Raw genomic sequence first — 25,575 nt, 5'->3', positions numbered from 1 at the left:
AGAACCCTTGTCCTATTCCCCCTGATAGAGATCTATCAGGGTGAATAGGAGCTCACACTGTCCCTGCTGCTCTGTGCTTTGTGCACACAGCAGCATGGAGCTTACCATGGCAGCCAGGGCTTCAATAGCGTCCTGGCTGCCATGGTAACCGATCGGAGCCCCAGGATTACACTGCTGGGGCTCCGATCGGAGGAGCAGGGGAGAGGGGGGACCCTGTGGCCACTGCCACCAATGATTAATACTGGGGGGGGGGGCTTGGGTGGGGGGGCGCACTGCGCCACCAATGTTTTTAATACTGGGATGGGGGGCGCACTGCGCCACCAATGATTAATACTGGGGGGCTTGGGCGCACTGCGCCACCAATGAAGATAAGTCTCTCATGATTCATATACAGGAGGCGGGAGCTGGCTGCAGAATCACATAGCCGGCTCCCGACCTCTATGAGCGGTAGCTGCGATCCGCGGCACCTGAGAAGTTACTACCACGGATCGCAGCTATTGCTCATAGAGGTCGGAAGCCGGCTATGTGATTCTGCAGCCAGCTCCCGCCTCCTGTATATGAATGAATGAAAGGCTTATCTTCATTGGTGGCGCAGCGGCCACAGCCCCTCCCCACCTCTTATGTTCTCTCCTCTCATCGGCGGCAGCAGCAGCACAGGGGGAGGGAGACACCGCTTCCTTCTCCCCTGTGCTGCGGAGGGGAACACAGAGAGCGCTGAGATCTGTGTCCCCCATACGTTATCGGAATATCGGCAAAATAGATGCCGATAACATTTAAAATCCTCAATATCGGCCAATCCCTAAGATTTAGGGATGTGTTAGGAGGTGACCTGCTGCCTATTCTGTTGTCCTGGCCGAGCAGCTTCATACGTTTAACATCACACGGATTAGAGTTACCCTCACTCTGATCCGTGACAGCCTCACCTCGGTTCCTGGGGTCCTTCCCCACTTTTGGGAGGGCTGGAGCAGGGAACGGGTCCTCGGGGACGCATGGCCTCCCTCCTTTTATGGAGTTTCTACTCTAGGGGTGCATAATTTTTTTTTGGACCGTGTTCATCTGAGGGGTTAGGTCATGGGGTATTTTTATAGAGCAGATTCTTACAGATGTGGCGATACCTAATATGTCTACTTTTTAAAAAATTTATAAAATAATATTTTAGAAAAAAAAATTTTGTTTTAGTTTCTCAAGTCTGAGAACCATAGTTTTTTTTCCGATTGTCAGAGGCTAAATGGAATTAAAATTGGGGAAGGGGATTATAAATTTAGTACTCCATGAAAGTGTGGTACTCCCTGAAGCAACAGTCAATGCAGAGGCCCGGATGATCGGGGCACGTGTCACACTGAGTGGTGGTGTCCTTCCGTATCCTTCTCCTGTGACACACTCTGCACTTTTTTGGGGTCCGTCCCTTCTTTCCAGTATGGGGGACCACACCTGGAAAGTGTTGGCCAAGGACGATCTGGGCGCCTCCAGTTCCTGAGGTACTCCGGCCTGCTCTTTCCCGGTCAGAAAAGATCAGGGCTTTGAGGACTTCCTCATAGAACTGAAGGAATGTCCCTGTGTTGCCAGCGCTCTGGGACAGCACAAAAGAGTTAGTACAAGGCAACCTGTAACAAGTAGACCGCAACTTTTTTGTATTATGCCTGGGTTTTTGCGCATGGCATTATATGGCTTTAAGGACTTGATCAGAGAGATCAACTCCTACATATACCGATTGTAGTCGACGATACAATCGGGCTTGAGGGACAGTTGCCGCGGTACCATGCACAGGGACAGGGGTGATGCCGTTACCGTGAATTGTGGACAGTACAAGGACATCCCTCTTGTCCTCTATCTGACCAGCAACAGGTTTCCACTGGTAAGGGCACGGGTCGCACCCTGAGGATAGATACCTGGAAGGGGTGGGTAGGGAGGCCACGTTGATTTTTCCGCACGGTCACACAAGCGGACGTGGATCTGGCGGCGAGGGACTGGAACAAGGGGATACTAGTATAAAAGTTATCCACGTACAGGTGGAAACCCTATCTAGCAGTGGGTGCATAAGGTCCCACGCAAGTTTCCCGCTAACACCCAGAGTGGGGGGTCATTCTGGGGGTTCAATACGGGAATCTCGCCCCTCGTACACTCGAAACTAGTAAGAAGTACTCTCACAAAGTTTGTACGCTTTACGCCATACCTCGCCCTGCTTAGAGGGAACATACTGGCGGAAAATGAGTCTCCCCTTGAAAGCAATGAGAGACTCATCAACCGCGACCTCCCTTCCAGGTACATAGGCCTCCAAAAATATGGCCCCAAAGTGATCGATGACCGGCCTGTTATGAACAGGCGGTCATAGGCAGGGGGGACATGCTGCATTATCTGCATAATGCAGGCATTTCCGGAAGGCCTCAAACCGGGAGCGTGTCATGGCCGTACTATAAAGTGAGGTCTGGTAGAGGACGTCCTTACTCCAGTAATGCCTGACACTAGGTTTTTTGACTAGGCCCATGTGCAGCACGAGGCCCCAAAACGTCCTCATCTCAGCTGCACTGACCGGAATCCAGCCACCAGCCGTAGCCAAAAAGGAGACCGGGTAGTTGAGCAATGAACTGTTGGGTTTACAGTTTGTTTGCCTCCACCATCAGGTTCAAAGAGTAGTCACTAAAAAGACTAAAATAGTCCTATTCAGTGAAGCCCACTGTGTGAATCTGGATTCCTGGTTGGCCAACAAAATCAGGAATCGGAGGCTCAAAATGCTCTGCGGTACACCATGCAAGTTCACCGGTAGGGGGCTCCGGTGGACCTTAATTGGTGGCTGGAAAACTAGTACGAGCCCCAGAGCTTCTCGTACTAGTGTGGGCCACAGGGTCCCTAGCATGGTGGTCCCCTTGCTCTGCCGCCTTGGGGGCTCATCATCATCGCTAGATGATGAGGAGGACGCGGATGACAAAAGGAAAGTGGGGTCATCCTCGTCCTCACTGGGACTCTCTGAGTCGGAGGCAAGCTGGGCGTATGCCTCCTCGGCCGAGAACATCCGGCGGGCCATAGGGGAGTGTGTGTGTGTGTGTGTGCGTGCGTGCTTGGAATTGTTTATTTGGTTTGCGTATGTGTGGGGGCACGGGTATTCACGTACTTACCCTAAATCTAACAGAAAAAAATAATAATTAAACTAAATTTAAAAAAAGGGGAAAAAATGTGAAAAAAAACCCGTCCGAAGCTGATCAGGGGTGGGGTGTGCGATGCGCTAACAGTGGCCGGACGCTAAGAGTGCCGGCCACAGTCAGCGTAACGCCGGAAAAAAAAAAACTGCTTGCTCCCCAAAAAAAGTTGGGGGGGGGGGGGGCAAGCTGCAGCACCCCTAGGGGGGGGGGTCTAGGGTCACACAGCTATGCTGTGGACCCCAGACACCCGATTTAGGGTGATGCAACCAAAACCTTTTTTTTTTTCAACTAAACTTTCCCTGAATATCCCTGGCTAACCTAAACCTGTCCCTAAATACCTTTTAGTGAAGGGAGTGCTGGGCACAGATTGGGGTGCTGGCTCTGGAGATCGGCTCCTCGGCTCCCTGACACAAAAGGAGGAGGAGAGGAGCGCTGCAATAATTTAAACTGCCCGCCTGCCCCTGCAGCCAAATCAGAGCCGATGGTGACCTCACCTCTCAGGATCGCAGGATGGTGATTGGTGGTGTATTATCACACCACTGATCACCATCCTGTTCTGGGTTATCGGGTCCCCAGAAACCTGAATAACACGGAAACACAGCAAACCGCAGGTCTGAATTGACCTGCGGTTTGCTGTGATCGGCGACACAGGGGGGTCACAGGATTCCCCTGCGCATTGTCCCAGGGTGCCTGCTCAATGATTTGACTAGTAAATTTAAATCCACAGAAGAATTCTGTTTCTTTGAGTTTGTCTTTTATTACTCAGTTAGCTCAGTACACATAGTTGAACGGCAGTGTGTGAACGTTTTTGGCTCACAGGCCTTAATCAGACACTCTGCCGCAGTTGGGATGTGGGAGTCACAACTTCCTATGTAAGGATGTAACAACCTAATGTCAGGGCACTATCCTCTCTAGGCACTGGATAGTGCCCTGACATTTAGGTGTTACATCCTTACATAAGAAGTTGTGACTCCCACATCCCAACTGCGTCACAGTGTCTGATGAAGGCCTGACATCTGTGCTGGCACAGATGTCATGCGTTTAACCCCTTCCATGCCGCGGTCCGTAGGGACCGCTGTATGGAAGAGGTTAAGAGGGAGGGAGCTCTGTGCCTTTTCAGCCCCCGATGGGAGAGGGAGGGGGCCCCCCCCTTCCTCCCCATCACCCACTGCTCTGATGTGGCAGTGAGTGATGGTTACCATGGCAACCGGACACCTTCACAGGCGTCCGGCTGTCCATGGTGCTGATCAGACTTCTGCTAAAGGCAGAAGTCAAATCAGACTTTGTAAAGTGAAAGTACAGTACAGTACCTCTATATAGTGTAACTGTACTGTATTATACAGACATCAGACCCACTGGATCTTCAAGAACCAAGTGGGTCTGGGTCAAAAAAATGTAAAAAAAAAGTGAACAAAAAGTAAAAAATAAAAAAAATACATTTATCACTGATAAAAAATGAAAAAAAAAAAAATTCCCTACACATGTTTGATATCACCGCTTCCGTAACAACTTGATCAATAAAACGGTCATGTTCCTTTCCCCGCACGGTGAACGCCATAAAAATAAAAACTATGATGAAATTGAAATTTTGTCCACCTTACTTCCCAAAAAAGGTAATAAAAGTGATCAAAAAAGTCGTATGTACGCCCAAATAGTACCAAAAACCATTCAAACCTTCGCCAGATCCCGCAAAAAATTAGCCCCTGCATGAGACAATGGCCCAAAAAATATAAAAACTATGGCTCAGACTATGGAAACACTAAAACATGATTTTTTTTTTTGTTTCAAAATGATATTATTGTGTAAAACTTACATATATAAAAAAAAGTATACATATCAGGTATCGCCGCATCCGTAATAACTTTCTCTATAAAAATATCTCATGACCTAACCCTCAGGTGAATACCGTAAAAAAAAAAAAAAAAAGGTGTAGAAAAAGAGAAGCAATTTTTTGTCACCTTACAGTACAAAAAGAGTAATAGCAAGCGATCAAAAAGTCATACGCACCCCCAAAATAGTGCCAATCAAACCGTCATCTCATCCCGCACAAAATGAGACCCTACCTAAGATAATTCGCCCAAAACTGAAAAAACTTTGGCTCTCAGACTATGGAAACACTAAAACATGATTTTCAAAAATGAAATCATTCTGTAAAAACTTACATAAATAAAAGAATAGTATACATATTAGGTATCACCGCGTCCGTGGCAACCTGCTCTATAAAAATACCACATGATCTAACCTGTCAGATGAATGTTGTAAATAACAACAACAACAAAAACTGTGCCAAAACAGCTATTTCTTGTTACCTTGCCTCACAAAAAGTGTAATCAGGGGCGTAGTTAAAAGCTCATGGGCCCTAGTGCAAGAGTTCAGCTTGGGGCCCCCCCTTCCCTCAGTGCTTGTTGGAAGGGGGCAGGAGAGCACGTAGCCTTCCTGCTGCCTGAGGCAAACATTGAAAGGGCACCCCTTCATGCCAATTCTTGACCTAAACCCCCTTCCCTCCAGCCAGAGGTGTAAATTGACCAGCATGCACTTTCTATAATGCCAGTGTCTTATGTGGCACATGCGTCTGGGCCCCTCAGGCTCCTGGGCCCAGTAGCGACTGCTACTTCTGCACCCCCTATAGCTACGCCCCTGAGTGTAATATAGAGCAACCAAAAATCATATGTACCCTAAACTAGTACAACAAAACTGCCACCCTATCCTGTAGTTTCTAAAATGGGGTCACTTTTTTGGAGTTTCTATTCTAGGGGTGCATCAGGGGGGCTTCAAATGGGACATGGTGTCAAAAAACAGTCCAGCAAAATCTGCCTTCCAAAAACCGTATGGCATTCCTTTCCTTCTGCGCCCTGCCGTGTGTCCGTACAGCGGTTTACGACCACATATGGTGTGTTTCTGTAAACTACAGAATCAGAGCCATAAATATTGAGTTTTGTTTGGCTGTTAATCTTGCTTTGCAACTGGAAAAGAATTATTAAAATGGAAAATCTGCCAAAAAAGTGAAATTTTGAATTGTATCTCTATTTTCCATTAATTCTTGTGGAACACCTAAAGGGTTAACGACGTTTTGTAAAATCAGTTTTGAATACCTTGAGGGGTGTAGTTTCTAGAATGGGGTAATTTTGGGTGGTTTCTATTATGTAAGCCTCACAAAGTGACTTCAGACCTGAACTGGTCCTTAAAAAGTTGGTTTTTGAACATTTCTGAGAATTTTCAAGATTTGCTTCTAAACTTCTAAGCCTTGTAACGTCCCCCAAAAAATAAAATGTAATTCCCAAAATGATCCTAAGTGTAATATCACGCGATAAAAAAGTAAAATGCCCCCCAAATAGTGTCAATAAAACCGTCCTCTCATCCCGCAAAAAATGAGCCCCTACCTAAGATAATCGCTAAAAAACTGAAAAAAACGGACTCATGAAGTAGACATATGGGAATGTAAAGTAATTACTATTTTTGTAGGTATTACTATGTATATAGAATTAGAGAAATTGAAACTTGGAAATGTGCAAATTATTGCACATTTTTGGCAAATTTGGTATTTTTTTAAAATAAAAATTATTATTTTTTTACTCCATTTACCAGTGTCATGAAGTACAATATGTGACGAAAAACAATCTCAGAATGGCCTGGATAAGTAAAAAGCGTTTAAAGTTTCACCACTTAAAGTGGACACTGGTCAGATTTGCAAAAAATGGCCTGGTCCTTAAGGTGAAAATAAAGCTGTGTCCTTAAGGAGTTAAGTACCAGGACATCAGGGCGTACCTGTACGCCCTGTGTCCTTAAGAGGTTTAAAAGCCCCTCCTACATATACTAGGCCACTCCCAACAAACACTGTACAGCTGAAATTCTATTGTTGAGGCCTGTCTCAACACATCATACGGAGAGGGCAGGGCCTGTCCTGGCTGCATTGCCTGCTTCACATTATACAATAATACAGCAGGCTACAGCCAGGAAGCTCCTCCGCTCTTCTCCCTCCCCAGATTCTGCTCAAGGCTTGTGGTCCCCCCCACCATCCTGCCACCCGCCGTGGCCTGCTGCCTCCCTTTGGCCGTCGTCACCCAGCTCTGAATCCTCCTTCTGCAAATGGCAGGGGGAAGAGACGAGCATCCTCCTCTCCTACATAGCGCCACATACCTCTTACATCCAGTGATGTCACCTTTGTTGTAGGCATTCTCTTTCTTTATCTTCTCTATTCAGACCAGACCGCCATGAAGATTTTTCAGCCCATCTCCCGTCTCTGCAAGGAGAATTGACAAACAGACTTTAGTTTCCACATTTCCATCATCTTCACATCTTCTGAACAGCCTTTTCTGCCACTCCCCAATACTATACTGCAGAAATAGTCCCCCTGGAAATACTACTACCACACAGATAGTGCCCCTTCAACAATTTATTGGCACACAGTGCTCTAAAAAATAACTGCGCCCAGACACTAATAGTATAAAGGATATTGTCTCCAAAAATAATTGTGCTAAGCTGATACTATACCAGGGTGCCCCCCAAAGTAACAGTGCTCCCCAAAATCCCACCAATAGAAATAATTCTCTGCCAGAGCACACTTAGTAGTAATAATGCCCCTATAGAGCCCATATTAGTTATCATGTTCCTCATAGCCCCCCAGTAGTAGTAAAGCTCTGCATAATACCACCCTAGTAGTAATAATTCTCCCTATATTATACAGTACATTAAATACCCCTGCTTAGTGCCCGCAGTTGAGCTAATGCCAATTGCCTTCCTGCCCCCCGCCCCTTGTGGACTCCCTTAGAGGCTGGACTGACCGCTAACCCAAACAAATGTGCCCCAAGTAAATAAAATGGAGGCGATTCGGAATTGGCCCCGACCTGTCACCACTAGGCAAATAAAGTCGTTCCTGGGAATGGTGGGCTATTATGAGGTTCGTTCCCCATTTTGCCACTTTAGTGGCTCTGTTGACAGGGCTCCTGAAGGGACGGAAGTCCGTGATGGTCCGCTGGAATGACCAGGCGGAAGAGGCTTTTTCCGCATTGAAGTCGGTCCTGTGCGGGTCACCGGTTTTGGTGATGCCCGACTTCAAGAGGGAGTTTGTGGTACAGACCAATGCCTCTGAAGTAGGCTTTGAAGCTGTACTCTCTCAGGAAATCAATGGGGAGGAACATCAGGTTGTTTTCCTGAGCCACAAACTTACCCCGGCCGAGACTAGGTACAGTATAGTGGAGAGTGCCTGGCCATCAAGTGAGCACTCGAGTCTCTTTGCTATTATCTGTTGGGGGAAAGTTCCATCTGGTGACCGACCACTCCCCTCTCAAGTGGATGAGCCAAGCCTAAGAGATAAATGCTCTGGTTACCAGATGGTTCTTGTCGTTACAGAACTTCAAGTTCTCAGTTGAACACAGGACAGGCCGTTTACAGGGAAACGTGGATGCCCTGTCCCGTTTACACTGTCTGGCAAGTGTTCACCCCCTCAGAGTTGAACAAAGGGGGGAGGTATGTAGGAAGGCGCAAGGGTTTGTTGTTGACGGAAGGTATGTGTCACCGAGGTTCCTGGCCTCGGTGAAGTAAGAGCCGGTATTTTCAAGTGTCAGCGGCAGATAGTGCTGGTTGGCACGTTGCGATTTTAGTATGGCTGTAACCTGCTCTTACTGGGAGTAGCCAAAGTGCTGGGTGGATGGCTGCTCCCCACGTTCCAGGCCGGGTCTTTGCTGGCCTATATCAAGCCCAGCCAGCAGTCTCGGCTGTGTTGTGGGGTTACTCCTCTCTGACAGTGGAGCGCTGTCAGTCCCTGTGTGTTTTGGGATCTGAAAATCGTGTGCCGTGCAAAAGGGCTGGGAGCCACATGTTGAGAAATCAGGCCTCTAAAGCCTGCTGTGGACCACAGGTGTAGAACTGCAAACCAGGTGAAGGTTTTTTGTTCTGTGACTTTTCATGGTGTGAACACCTAGACTGCAAAATGTCACTTTTTGTTTTTCCTTATGTGTGAATAAAACACTGAACTTTTTAAGTTAAAGACTGTTGTGGTTGCCTCTATACTGCGTCCGCTAGCCTGTTACCAGAGCAAATCCCCACACATCTTATAGGATAAAGTAGCAAGTCTGTTTGTGCCTAATAGTTCATCATTAATAGACAGTACAGTGAAAGTAGCTGACCTTGTGACCATCCTTTTTTTCATTTTGTTTCATAACCTTGGTGCCATTCCTTCTCTGGTACAGGGAAAAAGCAGTGGCTGCAACTGGAAATCAAGGAATAGAGTCAGCCATGGACTGGTAAGAAGAATTATCTCATAGACCTATATAGTCATATTCTACCCATTGCTGGAATATCATTGTGTTTCTTTCCAGGCTGATGGAACACGAAGATGATCCTGACATAGATGAGCTAGTTGTGCCAGACACCAAAGATGATGCAAGTGACAGGATTTTGCAAACAATGGGATCAGGTTTAGAAGAAATGGATGCAAGTTCAGGTCAGAAGTACCCACATGTGCCCTATTGTATCACCCATTATAAGTGCTGTTTTTCCTTAAAAATTTGTGGACCATGCTGCACGTGATACTCCTTTTACTTTTTTTTTTTTTTCTTCTATACATCTCAACCAATTGCTCCCTTTTAAATTAAGTTAATTTTAACCCCTAGTGACCACAAATAAGTCTTTTGAGGGCATTGACTAAAGGCCTTAGATTGGGCACCCCCCGTGTTATGGCCTTCAGCTTGTTCCATCCTACACCTCTCTAGCACAGCCTTCTGTGCAATACAGTGCAATGTATTTTAGGAGAAATCTAAAGATTGCCTACTAAGTCCCCTTGTGGGACTATTAAATGTTTAACCCTTTTGCTACCGGTAATAAAAGGCTTTAGATGCCGTGGTCAAGTGAGATCACGGCATCTAAATGCGCAAAAACCCGGAAGCTTGCGCTTCCTACTGATGCCCAGTGCGGCCAATGTGGACTTCGGTAGTTGCTCTGAACACTGTAAGCCTCACTGATGAGGCTTAGTGTTCATGCTGCAATTCTTATTTTGTCCACCAGATGGCAGAGCCAGGATAAGAAATGAACAATCTGCAGTCCAAAACTCATTTTAAAAATCCCTGATAGCACAAAATGAAAAATTTAAAAGCAGAATTTATAGGCTCATATATGAGCTTTAAAATCATCACAAAAAATGTAAAAAAAAAAAAGTTTTAATGAAGGTGATGGATCAGTTTTGCCACAAATGAAACGCCGTGGAAACAAAACCCATAAAACGGTGAGGAGAAATTTTTTATTTTTTTTCCCAATTCCACCCAATTTGTATTTTTTTTTTTTTTAACCTTTTTCCCACTACATTTTATGCCATAATTTAATGGTGCATTAGACAGTAACAACTTGGTCCCGCAAAAAATAAGCCCTCATACAGCTATGTGAATGGAAATATAAAAAGTTTTGGCTCAAGGAAGATAGGGAAGAAAAATGAAAACTGAAAAAACCTCCCGGTAGTTAAAGGGTTAAAAAAGCATTTTAAACATTTTTTATAATAAAAAAAAAATTGCAAAAAGTGCCTTTTTTTTCCATTAGAAAAAGAAAAATAGATTTTATGAAAAAGTGCAGAAATAAAATGTCACGACGAGGTGGTGGGAGGGAAAACCACACCGAACACAAGAAGGGGGAAGGGGGGAGGGGGGGGGAGGGGAGGAGAGGAAGGTATCTGCCTAGAAGCTATGGGGAGGAAAAGGTCACCACCTAATGAATCCTAACCCCTGACTGCTAACCGAATGAACATATCTCAGGAGTAGGGCCGTTCATTAACTGGAACCTAAAGCCTGACTATCCTGTAATGCCCTGAGGTAGTGATAGGGCCCATAAGACGACCCGTCTCTTAAGCTGAAGGAACAGGAATCTTGACTGCAGACCAGATACCAGAAGTGCCAGGGAAACTAACACAAAACAATACAAAGGAATGAGACACTTACTCATGAAGTAGAAGAAAGAGCAGGAACACCAGAGGAGACAACACACAACAGCTCTTCCACTTGCAAATGAATCTGTAGCACTGCAAGGAGTGAAGGGAGTAGCCGACTTAAATAGTAATGACACTATGCTGCACCTGACTAGAGGTTGTGGTCAATTACCAACAACAACAAAGTGAAATTAAAAGAGGCTGTCCGATGACATCACATGCAGACAGCGTCTCCGACCTTCTAACACCTAGCCTGGGAGTGACCGTGACATAAAATCCCACATATTTGTTATTGCTGCGTCATAACAACCCACACTAGCAATTATCATGTAATTTATCCCGTACAAGGAAAGAACAAATTGCCAGAATTGCTGCTTATTAGTCGCCAAAAAAAAAAAACTGAATAAAAACCAATCAATAAATGTTATATACCAGAAAATAATACCAATGAAAACTACAAGTTGTCCTGCAAAAATCAAGTCCTTGCCTAGCTCCATAGAAAGAAAAAGAAAAAAGTTATGGGTCTTGGGATGCAGCGATGCAATAAATATTTTCTTCTTAAAAAGAAAGGTTTTTATTGTGCAAAAGTAGTCAAACGTAAAAGAAAAAGTGATGTATTTGGTATTGCTGTATTCGGCAAGTTATGTTATTTATGTCAGAAAATGAATGCGGCAAAATTTATAACGTAAAAACTCAGTAGCAGTATTGCTGTTTTTTCCCTCCCCTTCCCAGAAAGAGTTAATAAAACTTAATCAGTTTGGGTACTTTCACACTAGCGTTATTCTTTTCCGGCATTGAATTCCGTCCTAGGGGCTCAATACCGGAAAAGAACTGATCAGCTTTATCCTAATGCATTCTGAGAGCAATCCGATCAGGATGCATCAGGTCAGTCTTTTTGCCTTTTCAGGACGGAGATAATACCGCAGATGCTGCAGTTTTATCTCCATCCTAAATTCCGGAACACTTGCCGGAATGCCGAATCCGGCATTTTTTCCCATTGACATGATTAATCCCGAGTGTTCTTGCAAAACTGATCTGTTTTTGCGGTCTGCACATGCTCATACCGTGCAAAATGTGAAAAAAATAAACGCCGGATCTTTTTTCCCCGGATGACAAACCGGAGAGACGGATCCAGCATTTCAATGCATTTGTCATACGGATCAGGATCCTGATCCGTCTGACAAATGTTTGCATTACGTTTTGACGGATCCGGCAGGCAGTTTCCGGGTGGTATCCCCTTTTTAAATAACTTTGACAACACATTTAAACATCAATCCTGTATTACACAGGCTGATTGAGCAAGTGACTGTCGGGAGGGAAACGTTCTCTCCCGGTAAATCCCCTGCTAGCTAGCGGAGAGACCGCACTGCTATTACATGTAGAGATCTCCCCTGCAGCATTGGGACGAGCGATCGCTATGCCATCGCTCTTCCCCATGCGTCTAGTGGTTTTTAGACAGCACGATCTGCCACCCAGCAAGCAATGATTTTAAGTGTGCTTAGAATTCACAATTTGCCTGATGAACAATACGGCGGCAGTATTACACTGCAAGATCATCGCTAACGTGCATTCATATGAACGCTAGTTAGTGAGATCTGCCAAATAATCGGCAGGTGAAATACAGCCTCAACCAACAATTTAGGTTCACTCTTTCAAAAGGAAATTTTTTTAATTGATAATTTTACATTAATGTGTCTCTTTGGTGTTAATGCTTTTGTTTCCATTATTGTAAAGGAAGAGCACCTTTAACAGAAGAGGAAAAACTTAGACAAACAAAAAGGTAAGTTCTATGAAAGCACAGGGTCTACAAACTTTGTAGATGTAGGGCTTCTATATGACAACTAGTGGACATGGAAAAACCGAAGAGTTGTCCTTGGTATTTCCTATAACTTTCAACCTTCAGTAGAAAAAGCTGAAATGTTCTAGGTCAGCAATACGAGGTAAAGCAGCTTGATCACTTTTATACAGTCCTGCAATATAGTTCTCCAAAGTTGTTGTTTTTTTTTGCTACATTATCACATTTGTCATAGGGTACATTACAAAACTATTACATAACCTGTTAAACTGGACAAATTAGAATATTTTTTTAATTGGAATAATCCTTTTTCCTTATTAATTCAAATAAAAGAGAAGTATCCAGTCAGCGGGGAGAGTCTGACTGCTAGGGCTGCCACTGATCACGAGAACACAGTCCTGTGTTCATCCTTTGAAATAGGGCAGCAATCGCGCATGTCTGCTGCTGCTCCATTTCATCTCTATGGATTGCCGAGATTGCGGGTACAGGCGCTTGGCTGTCTCAACAGTCCCACAATAATTAACAATATGACAGCGGACACGTGCAATTGCCACTCTTTTGGGAGCCTATATGACCACCTGATGCTGGGAGTGAATCTTTATGGTTATTTCTCTACAGGATTGATGGAACTGATAGCACAAAAGCAGCAAGAGCGAGAAGAGCGAGAAAAACGGGAGAGAATTGTGCAGGAGAAACAGAGGCGGAAGCAAGGACAAGAGTTATCTGTAATCAAACAGAAGTTGCAAGAGCAAGAAATGCAGAAAGCAGCAGAAGAAGGAGAAGGGAGAAGCATGTAAGAACGATTGGCAAGGTGAAATAAACAAATTGCAAAAAATTGAGACAAACCTTATATTAACCCCTTTCCGTACATGTACAGCGCTGGTGCGGCAGACACCCAGTGCTAAAGTATGCTATTGACAATTATCACTGATTGCATACACCTTAACCTCTCAGATCCTTTGGTTAAACTTCACCACAGCATCTGGGATCGCAAAAACTTGGAAGTGTGTGCTTCCGGGCATGCATTGCAGGGATCGGGGGAGCCGGATAATGTGTGCAGAAGCCTTGGTCCTTTTGAATGAACCGAGGCTGAGGCCTGTGGCAGGGCTCCTTAGAAACATCAAATTGGTGCGAAGTAGAACTGGCTTAGTTGCCCATAGCAACCAATCCACAATTCCACCTTTCATATATCACAGCACCTTTAGAAAATGAAAGGTGGAATCTTATTGGCTGCTATGGGCAACTAAGCCAGTTCTACTTACCATCAGTTTGATAAATTTCCCCCATAATGTAATGATTGTTTGTTAAAGTTCCCTAGCAAACTATAAAAAGTGTAAAAAAAAAATAATTATTTTTTTAAATAAATGTAAAACATCTAAAAATTAAAATACCCCCCCTTCTCCAAAATAAAAATAAACAATTTAACGTCATGGGCGTTGCTGTGTGCGAAATGCCCGTACTATTAAAATATAAATATATTTTTCTCGTTAATGGCATTGGGGGACACAGTACCATGGGTATATGCCCAGCTACCACTAGGAGGCACTAGACATCAAAAAGGTTGGCTCCGCCCATGGTGGGCTATACCCGCTCCACAGCACTAGGTTATTCAATTTTAGTCTAGTGTCCGTAGGAGGAGAACATGACTGCTCTTTATTCCGCAGGTCTTGCTGATTTTTTTTTTATTGTTTTATCTTTATTCTTTTTTTCTCTCTTCTGCGGGTCTCGGCCTGCTGCAGGATGGGGCTCCATTCGGGGATTTCCACTTTAGTTGCCACCCCTGGCGGGCGCGTACTCAGGTACCATCGCCGGTCACCCAGTCCCCCATTACTGCATCCACAGTGGCATGACTGGCATTCCCACGGTCCCCGTGTTGAGTCTGCCGATGGGGTGACCCTGCGCCGCCACGAAGACGTCTGACGGGTCGAGTATCTTCCCCCGTCCCTGTCCTGCCCAAGGCTTTGGGGTCCCCCAGGTTAGTTCCCTCCTGTGGCACGGGGGGTGGTTTACCTTAGCCCGGGGTTCTGGGTGCCTTCTTACCCCCTGTTTTCCGGGGGGAGGGCCCTCCTGGCTCCCTCCCCGGCCCTTCCAGCTACTTTAGTCCCCGGCTTTTGCCGGGACTAGGCCGCGTTTTCTCCCGGCCTGTCCAATGGCCCTGGGTGCTTCCTTTGCCTCGTGTCTCCCCTCCCCGTTCGTCGCTCCTCTCCCTCCTCACCTATTTTTTATTGTCCGGAGGGCCCCCGGTCTGCCGCGATAAGCCCCGCCCACCTGCCGCAATAAGCCCCGGCCGCCTCATAAATCGAGGCCCCGGCTTCTGGGCCTGTTAGGTCGCGCTTGTCCTGCCCCCTCCTTGGTTTTCCGGGCTTCCTCGTTGGTCCCTCCCGGCTTCTAGGAGGGGCTACTCTCTCTTCCTATCCTGGGCAGGCTCGGGCTTTTCTGTTGGGGGGCGGAGCCTCTTCCCTCTGCCTGGAAGAGGAAGATGCCTCCATCTTGTTATCATCTCTCCTGCAACCTCCCGGGTCCCCTCTGCAGCTGCTGCAGCGCCTCTTCGGGAGACGGCACCTGGGGTCTGGTCGCTGCACCGATTGCCTGCCCAAACTTGCGGCCACCTCTGCCCTCCCAGGGACCCTTCCGTGGATGGGGCACACTCTACTAGGTCCCGCAGACGACCTCGGGTTGTCACATCTATCCTCGGGGTCTGAGGCTGGTGACAAATCCTTACCTGCCATTCCATCCGCTGCCTCGAGGGACACCTCTGCTCCGATTCTCTCTCGGTAACAGAGCATCAGGCGGTCTTCCACCATACAGATTCTCTCTGGGTGGTTAAAGACTAATGTCCACTGAGGAACCTCTCCTCTTCAGGGTTGGTATCCCCTCTAGCGGACTTTCGGGTGACGCTCCCCCGGCTGCACACTGGTAAGTCAGCCTGCCAGGTGTTTAGCATGCAGGCACATCTACGTGGTGTCCCAGGTAAGTACGCCTTCCCCTTCACAGGGGGTACTTGTACCACTGCCAAATGCTGTGCCCAGCACTGTCTGTACCAGGGGCTATATTCTACAGAGTGAGCGTCTGTAGCCTTTACAGTACACTATGCAGCCGTATTCTCCCCCTCCAGGCGAATATAGAGGCCATCTTCAATTGCCGTAGCTCTTGCACCTATCTGTTCTAGTGTGCACCAAGCAGTTACATTGCTCCCTTCATAGGTAGAGTACTTGTTCCTTCTCCAGATGCTGTAATCTTTACACCTGTCCGGTCCTATGGTGCTCCATCTCCAGGGGCTGTAGCCTTTGCACTTGTTATAGGTACACCATGCAGCCATGTTGCTCCCTTCATAGGTAGAGTACTTGTACCGTCTCCAGATGCTGTAGTCAGTACTCCTGTCTGGTTCTCTGGTGCTCCATCTTCAGAGGCTGTAGCCATTACTTATGCCTGGGTCTAGTGTACACCAAGCAGCCCCATTGCTTCCTTTATAGGTAGAGTACTTGTACCGTCTCCAGATGCTGTAGCCAGTACTCCTGTCTGGTTCTCTGGTGCTCCATCTCCACAGACTGTAACCATTGCTTATGCCTGGGTCTAGTGTGCGCCATTCTGCCCCATTGCTCCCTTCATAGGTAGAGTACCTGTACCATCCCCAGATGCTGTAGTCAGTACACCTATCTGGTTCTCGGGTGCTCCATCTCCAGAGGCTGTAACCATTATCTTATGCTGGGTAGTGTGCACCAAGCTGCGACATTGCTCCCTTTAGAGGTAGAGTACCTGTACTATCTCCAGATTTGCTGTAGCCATTACACCTCTCTGATTCTATTGTGCACCACGCAGCCCTATTTCTCCCTTACCAGGCGAGGTATAAGGGCCATCTAATGCGGTAGCCATTGCACCTCTCTGGTTCTAGTGCGCACCATGCAGGCATCACTCCCCTCTTAAATGGAGTTCCGGTACCATCTCCTGATGCTGTACCCTTTACACCTGTCTGGTTTTAAGTCTGCACTACACAGCCATATTCTCCCTTATTGGTAGAGTACCTGTACGGCCTCCATATACTGTAGCATTTCCAATGCTGTAGCTAAGTTTCCACACTCATTATAATGAGCTCCATGCAGGCCAAACTTAACTCCTATTAGGGAAGGCGAGTATTTGCAGTAGTCTCCAGGAGCTATGCCCTATTGGTACAATCTGCGGTTCATACGGCTACTGGGCGTACCCTCCCTTCCCTGGCTCTGTTCTTTGATAGGCAATCATGTGGCCCCCATTCACATGAGTGATGTTTCCATCTCCTGATGCTGTATTCATCACTCTTTTCTGCTTCTAGCATACATGGCATACCTGGTATCCATATGTCTTCCCCCTTGCTGGGCGGCGTAGAGTTGCTTTGTTGGTTTCATTATATTGCTGGCCTGTTCAGATCTGACGCCAGGTGCAGTTCCTCCTGAACCAGGCCCTCTAGTCTTCTCCTTGTCACTGTACTAGGAATTATTTTTTTCTCATTGCCTGACGCACTATTTAACAAGACTTCCCAGTCCTGTTATACACCAGACAACTGATCTCCCCCCGTGGGCAGGTTGTTGGCTGGCATGCTAGGATTGTTCTTTGTCAACCCTGTAAAGTACTACTGCATGCTGCACAGCCGCATTACCCTATTTCATAATGGAGTACTCACATTTTTATTGCTGCTCCTCTGCTTTCTTTTCACAGAATTACATGGCACAGTCTTGGCAGAGTACGGGGATCACCACTGGATGTTCTATCCTGCAGAAGTACGCAGTTTTGGGAGTACCAGCCGCTACTGCAGTTTCAGATCATCGCTGGATGTCGTCCACCATACAGAATCTCTCTGGGTGTTCAAGGACAAATGCCTTCGCTGGACGTCCTCTCCAATATGACTGTGACAGGACTAGTGTGTGCCACACACCTACCTGTGGGTGGACTTTCCGCTGCTCACTCTGGTATCGGACAGGGTCCCGTAGTTCTTTCTCGGTCCAGGTGTTCTTTGTACTCCCTTATGTTTTCTGATTAGTTGTGCTACATGACAAAAGGGCCGTTCCCTTGGGCCTGGTCGTTGTCTGCACCTGTCAGTTCCTTTCCCCTTCCCTGGGGGTTTCATTGCGCTCTGCCGGTAGCTGGTTTTCTAAAGGTCATTGTATACTCCCCCTGCTTCCCCTGCCGACGTATGCATCCTTTCTGACATATGGATGTTTGGCGATTCTTTTACCAAAAACTGGCTGCCGTACTTGCCCCTTCTGGGACAGTGTTACACAGTTTGCTAGTCACTACACTTGGAATGGTTGGTCACCCTTGGCCGATGTTGTTTACTTGATTTTCTGGCTATTGTTGTCCTTAGGTGGTCCGGTTCTGTGGACCCTTCTTGGGCCCCTGACTGGGTAATCCTGCTCGGATTCCACTCATTCTTAGACCATCTAGCTGGCCTCTCCCTTCTGGGGAAGCTTCCCATGACATTCTGACCGCCCAAAATCGGTATGACAGCTGCTTCTTTGGGCCCGGTTTGGTCCTTTTCCCTTCTGGGTCCTCATAGGCTTGTTGCCCTCTTGATACTCTAACATCTCTTTCCATTCCCAGTTCTCTTTTGGAGATCTTTTTCTCCTTAGGCTGTTTGGAGTCCTCTTCTACTCCAAAATCTCTGTCCAGTGGTCTTAGCTCGTCTTTCCAAGTCCTGCGACTGGTTCCTTTTTTCCCTGGGACTTTAGGTGGCCAGGGATATCTCTAGTCTTACATTTCACAGCGATATTATGTCTTTCAGTGGCTTGTTCACATAGATCAACTTGCAGGATGACAGGCCGAACTGGATGGACAAATGTCTTTTTTCGGCCTTATGTACTATGTTACTATGTTCCTCACTTCCTCTATTGGGGAAGCAGGTCTTTACGTTCCCTTCTCCTGACCATTACCTAGGACCCCCCTCTCCCGGGGGTTGACAGTTTTTTCTCTAGCAGGAAGGGGGTTCCCTCCTTCTCATAGGTGTTTCTTCCCCCCCCCCCCCTTCCTTGCTGTGAAAGGAGGCTCGCTCCCTTCCCTTGTGAATCTTGTTATGATTTCTCTCAAGCGTTTAGCCTCCAGTGCTTCAACTTACGTCCTTCCATATGCAGATGTAATGACCGGCGTCACGCAAAGGGAAGGAAATGGGAAGGCCCTGTCCAAGGGAGAGGGAAAGGTGGAGACCTCTGACTCACCTTGCGGCTGGCACCTGACGTCCCTAGACGGGTTCCTCACCCTTATGCCGATCACGTGCCTAAACCCTGCTTTCCCTCGGATGAGCCCTGAGTAGTTGAACGGGGCGGTGGGATCACTAGTTCGCACCACTGACACTAGGAGCAAAACACCAAGGAGAGGACAGACAATACAGACAAACATATAATCCCAGGTGGGCGACAACAAACAGACCACCAAGGCCATTACAGGGATCCGGAGGGTAATGTCTGGAACAACAACCAGGAACACAACTACACAGCTCCAGTGGGTCAGTAGTATAGAGTCCAGGCAGGAAGCTCTATATCTGGCAACCAGAGAAGTGGGAAATGGGGAATATAAGGAGGTTGGGATTGCTGGACAAGAAACAGCTGAGGAGGAGAAGCTACGGATCCCTGAGTGAGCCAAAAAGGGTTGCAAGGCAAACCCAGAAAGCTACCATTACGAAACAGCACTGTCTTTGTACATCGAGCGCGCAGCCACCCGCTGCGACTTCCTGACCCCGGGTATAACGGAGTCAGGCGTGGCTCTTGACACCCTCGTGACAGCAGAGCGCTAGGTCGTTACCAACAGACGTTGCTGTGCTTCTCTCCTGTTTCCTCAAGGGGAGCCCTGGTTCTTCTAGATCCTTCCTCGGTCTCTAGTGCACTCTTGGTTAACTGTTGGTTCTCACGTGGGACGTCTAGCCCTGCTTCTTATCCTCTAGCGCTTTATTTTTCACACCTTGGGTGGAGTTGGCTAGGGTTTCTCCTGGTCCTGTTGGGTCACGTGGTTTTTCTGCACCTGTGCACCGTTCTTTATGCATGAGATTTCTATCCCACCCTCGAGGACTGCTTTGGGTTGTCCCATGGTACTGTGTCCCCCAATGCCATTAACGAGAAAATTGGATTTTTGTACTTACCATTAAAATCAGTTTCTTCATCCAATGTCTATTGGGGGGACACAGATCCCACCCTCTGTTTTTACTTCTCTCCCTATCCCTGGGCTAATGTTCTCTTTTCATTTCCGGTCTAGGACATGTTGGTTCTTTGCCTTTTGTTTCTCTCTCCTTCTGCTTTGGTACTGAATAACCTAGTGCTGTGGAGAGGGTATAGCCCACCTGGGCGGAGCCAACCTTTTGATGTCTAGTGCCTCCTAGTGGTAGCTGGGCATAAACCCATGGTACGTGTCACCCAATGCATTAAAACGAGAAACGGATTTTACGGTAAGTACAAAAATCCAATTATTCCCATGCAGAGCAAATGGCGAAACAGAATAAAGGTCAAAATGGCTTTCACCTCCTACGAAAATATGAATAAAAAGTGATAAAAAAAAAGCCATGCACACCCCAAAATGTTATCAATGAAAATAGAGCATATGGCAATTAAAAGAAAAACTTTTATTTTTTCAAGTTTTTTTATTTATTTTTTTCAGTGTTAGAAGGCAAGAAAAACTATACAAATGTGGTATTGCCATAATCGTACTGACCTGGAGAATAACAGTAGCAGGTCAGTTACCGCATAGGAAATGCCGTAGGTAAAAAGCAAAACCTCATAAAACTGTGGAATTTTTCAGTCGTCCCCCCCCCCCCCCCCCCAGGGTGCATTAGCTTTTTCCCCAGAAAAACAAGCCCTCATATGGCAACGTGAACAGGAAAAATAAAAAAAAGTAATGGCCCTGGAAAGGAGGGAGTGAAAAAAAAAAAAACTCAAAAATGTGAAAGGGTTAAATAAGAGGGGGGGTGAAAGAGTTAAATAAGTTGACACCGGTTCTGACATCACCATTTGTTACCAACAGGAACCTCACAATTTCATATAACAATAAATGGGCCTAGCTGTAAAGAACTACATTACCAATACAAATGTGCCAATAACCCAAAAAAATTAAGAAACATAAATAAATAAATAATAATGTATAAATGTTATTTGGAATACACATCAACATAAATATATAAAGTTACCACTGCATAAAACTTAGGGCAGATGGAAAAAGCCCAATATTACTGCTACGAACATAGAGCCACCACTTGTATGTGTACAAGTCGACCATAGATATTATTAAATAATACTGGCCGATTGCTGGTGCAAGTGTGCCCTATAAATAGACAAATAATAAAGATATATAATCGGGGCATAAACGCAGCAGCTAAATTACAGAGGCAGAGACATGAAGATGATAAAATCATGAGGCTGGGATAACCACAATACAAAATGCGGTATGGAAAAGCTAAAATAGCAATATACCAAGCAAGGCCATAAACACAGCCAAACCACCATTAAATATAAGTAGTAAATGTTCATACCCATAGTAAAAGATGGTCCGTTCCACTCAGTGAAAAGATACAACGCATATTTTGCCACGAAACTGGCTTTGTCAGAAGGCAGTAGCATAGGATGACTATCCATAATAAATCTCACCTCGGGTATATCAAAGGCATGCACCTAGCATGATGCAGTCATTCTCATCGCTTGGGCTCATACCCCCACATCTGACCGACGCTCCACAGTCGTGTCATCACGTGACCATGTAATGAGTCATTGCATGAAAAATGCACAGCATGTCATCAGCATGGAAACAGAGAAACAATCAGTATGGAGATGGAAGATGCAGATCTTAAAGGGAAGGAAAAATATATAAAACACAGCACCTTTTTCAAAGGCAAGAATATATGTATACTAGCAGAAGGACCTGGCTTCACACGGGTACATTTTATCTATTTAATTTAATGTTTGTGTATGTCATTAAAAGATATCGACAGTTTCCCCTTAACAGTGACTCTACAGCACCCGCCCCTTAACACTGACCTCCACAGTTCCCTGTCCCCTTAACTGTGACCTCCCTCGATCCTCTGCAGCTGACAGAAGTGATTATTACCTCATTTTTTCAATCCCTGTCGGCTGCGGAGTGGGAGGGGGCTTGGCTTAGTGAGACCTGGGGATGGGGTTTTTAAGTCCGTCTTTTGAGGGTGGCCTGAATGGCCTCCCTACCTGCCCCCTGAACTGGTCACCTCCTGTCAGAATATTTATATAACAGTCTATATTCTCATATACAACATCCTCACCATTCTGCGATCCTGAGAGGTGATGGTGGGACATCACTATCACTGAAAGCAACCACCTAAAACTTAACTTTTATATAGATTGTTTAATATCAAAACAAATCCCAAAAAGGACTAATAGTATGAGAATGCAGCTGCAGAAGGAGCTAAGATTAACCTGGGACAGACAGCCAGTAATTTGGGGAATTAGTAATGGGACAACACGTCTATATACCTATGTCTGTCCCTGTTTCACCTACAAAAGTATCCTCAGCCAGAGATACACCTGGATGGTAGGCGTACTCTGTCCGCGTACCTTGGCTAACCTGTCCTTACAAGGCCCTAACTTCAATCTAATACACGATACATGATTAAAAATCCCATAAATTTGATACACAGTACTTGGTTCACAGTTCCTACGCGTTTCCCCTTATGACATCACCTCTCAGGATCGCTCTCATTGGTCGGCTGGGCGGGCTGGTCATTCATATATAGCATACATGTAAATAAATTAGAAACTGTAAGGGAGGAGATTCTAACTTATTATCATAAAGACCAAGCCAATAAAAGCTTGTGATCTGCGCTAAGTTTGATGACAAAAAGAAGGCAGTGGTAAATCAAAATATATATTTATTAAAATAATAATACAGTGCACATTAATCAAATCTAAAGATCGGTGACAATAAAATTATAAAATTAATTAATGATATGCAACCTTTTAAGAAAGCCAGAATAACCTATATGACATACATATATTCCTTACAATTTCTTATTGTGATAATACCCTACAATATATTTTAAATTACTTTGATACCTGATTTCCCTCGGCAGACAGATGTCTCAGATTAAACTTAAGTCAGATTTATATCATTATCCATATATATACAGTGGGGGAAATAATTATTTGACCCCTCACTGATTTTGTAAGTTTGTCCAATGACAAAGAAATGAAAAGTCTCAGAACAGTATCATTTCAATGGTAGGTTTATTGTAACAGTGGCAGATAGCACATCAAAAGGAAAATCGAAAAAATAACTTTAAATAAAAGATAGCAACTGATTTGCATTTCATTGAGTGAAATAAGTATTTGAACCCCTACCAACCATTAAGAGTTCTGGCTCCCACAGAGTGGTTAGACACTTCTACTCAATTAGTCACCCTCATTAAGGACACCTGTCTTAACTAGTCACCTGTATAAAAGACACCTGTCCACAGAATCAATCAATCAAGCAGACTCCAAACTCTCCAACATGGGAAAGACCAAAGAGCTGTCCAAGGATGTCAGAGACAAAATTGTAGACCTGCACAAGGCTGGAATGGGCTACAAAACCATTAGCAAGAAGCTGGGAGAGAAGGTGACAACTGTTGGTGCGATTGTTCGAAAATGGAAGGAGCACAAAATGACCATCAATCGACCTCGCTCTGGGGCTCCACGCAAGATCTCACCTCGTGGGGTGTCAATGGTTCTGAGAAAGGTGAAAAAGCATCCTAGAACTACACGGGAGGAGTTAGTTAATGACCTCAAATTAGCAGGGACCACAGTCACCAAGAAAACCATTGGAAACACATTACACCGCAATGGATTAAAATCCTGCAGGGCTCGCAAGGTCCCCCTGCTCAGGAAGGCACATGTGCAGGCCCGTCTGAAGTTTGCCAATGAACACCTGAATGATTCAGAGAGTGACTGGGAGAAGGTGCTGTGGTCTGATGAGACCAAAATAGAGCTCTTTGGCATTAACTCAACTCGCTGTGTTTGGAGGAAGAAAAATGCTGCCTATGACCCCCAAAACACCGTCCCCACCGTCAAGCATGGGGGTGGAAACATTTTGCTTTGGGGGTGTTTTTCTGCTAAGGGCACAGGACAACTTATTCGCATAAACAGGAAAATGGACGGAGCCATGTATCGTGAAATCCTGAGCGACAACCTCCTTCCCTCTGCCAGGAAACTGAAAATGGGTCGTGGATGGGTGTTCCAGCACGACAATGACCCAAAACATACAGCAAAGGCAACAAAGGAGTGGCTCAAGAAGAAGCACATTAAGGTCATGGAGTGGCCTAGTCAGTCTACGGACCTTAATCCAATCGAAAACCTATGGAGGGAGCTCAAGCTCAGAGTTGCACAGAGACAGCCTCGAAACCTTAGGGATTTAGAGATGATCTGCAAAGAGGAGTGGACCAACATTCCTCCTAAAATGTGCGCAAACTTGGTCATCAATTACAAGAAACGTTTGACCTCTGTGCTTGCAAACAAGGGTTTTTCCACCAAGTATTAAGTCTTTTTTTGTTAGAGGGTTCAAATACTTATTTCACTCAATGAAATGCAAATCAGTTGCTATCTTTTATTTAAAGTTATTTTTTCGATTTTCCTTTTGATGTGCTATCTGCCACTGTTACAATAAACCTACCATTGAAATGATACTGTTCTGAGACTTTTCATTTCTTTGTCATTGGACAAACTTACAAAATCAGTGAGGGGTCAAATAATTATTTCCCCCACTGTATATATATATATATATATATATATATATTTAACCATATATTCCTAGAACTTAACTCCGTTCCTTGGAGATGACACCGTGATATAAGAATAATTTTCAACAGTATGTATAAATCTCCCTGGATTGGAAAAAGTCAGAATGATACTGCAGTTACAGACTAGCCTTATTCCAAACCAGATTCGACGCCCAAAATATGGTTAATTGAATATATATATATAATTTTCATTCTCCTATAAAATATAGGAAAGTTAATACTATATCAGTGTACCGGCTAGCAGAAATCAGTTTCAAGATTCGGGACTATAGACTGGTCTGGTCCTATTTGTTCCTGGACGGTTGTGTCCTTCCTTGAATAGATTGAGGAAAAGAATGGTGTTCTCAAGGAATGGGTGGATCCCCCTGATGACTGGATAGGTGGTCCTAGTTCTCGGATGGGTCTGATGATGTCCTCAGGTAGGTGTATCAGATGGCCTCGCCTCTGTCAGCTCATGGCCCACCTTTTTATGCCCATTCAAAAATTGGATTTGGTCTGGTTTCATTATTTACTAGTGACATCACAAATTGTTAATTCCCCAACTATTTCGTAATACATGTCTTAATTTTTACTCCACCACTAGATGGCACTAGGGCTCTATGTAAAAAGTTTTTGACAATTATAGCTATTTTCTATATTTTCCTTTTTAATTTGAAGAAAAAGTAATCTTTAACTGGGATTTTAGGCAGAACCTCTAGAACAATAGAATGTACAGTAGGTGAACCCGATTTTTGTGTCAATCTCGCTGTAGTTCTGGCGCGAGATTGAGCACATTACGAGCCCCATCGCGGGGAGCCGAGCGCCGAGCTGGCTTGCCGCGATGGGAGAGCAAGCGCGTCATAGAAGCGACGGGAGATCCGACTTGGATTCCCGCCAATTCTACACGTGTGCGGCGTTTGTTATGAATCCTGAGGGGGAAGGTCCCCGCCGGATTTTAAATAAAAATCCGGGCTGGGTCCCGCCCTCAGGAGCATACCGGGCCCTT

The 25,575-nt window shown here is 45.5% G+C and overlaps 1 protein-coding gene across 1 annotated transcript in view; it reads left to right on the top strand.

The window, feature by feature from the left end:
- UBXN1 (UBX domain protein 1) overlaps positions 1–25,575 on the top strand; it is a 284,132-nt gene that overhangs the window by 70,771 nt on the left and 187,786 nt on the right. Inside the window, 4 exon segments of the mRNA XM_040410065.1 lie at positions 9,326–9,379; positions 9,455–9,579; positions 12,781–12,825; positions 13,460–13,652. Coding sequence (XP_040265999.1) covers positions 9,326–9,379; positions 9,455–9,579; positions 12,781–12,825; positions 13,460–13,652 — 417 coding nt within the window.

This window comes from Bufo bufo, chromosome 10 (assembly GCF_905171765.1).
Source record: "Bufo bufo chromosome 10, aBufBuf1.1, whole genome shotgun sequence".
Classification (NCBI taxonomy): Eukaryota; Metazoa; Chordata; class Amphibia; order Anura; family Bufonidae; genus Bufo; species Bufo bufo.
This window is presented reverse-complemented; position numbering and strand designations above follow the sequence as displayed.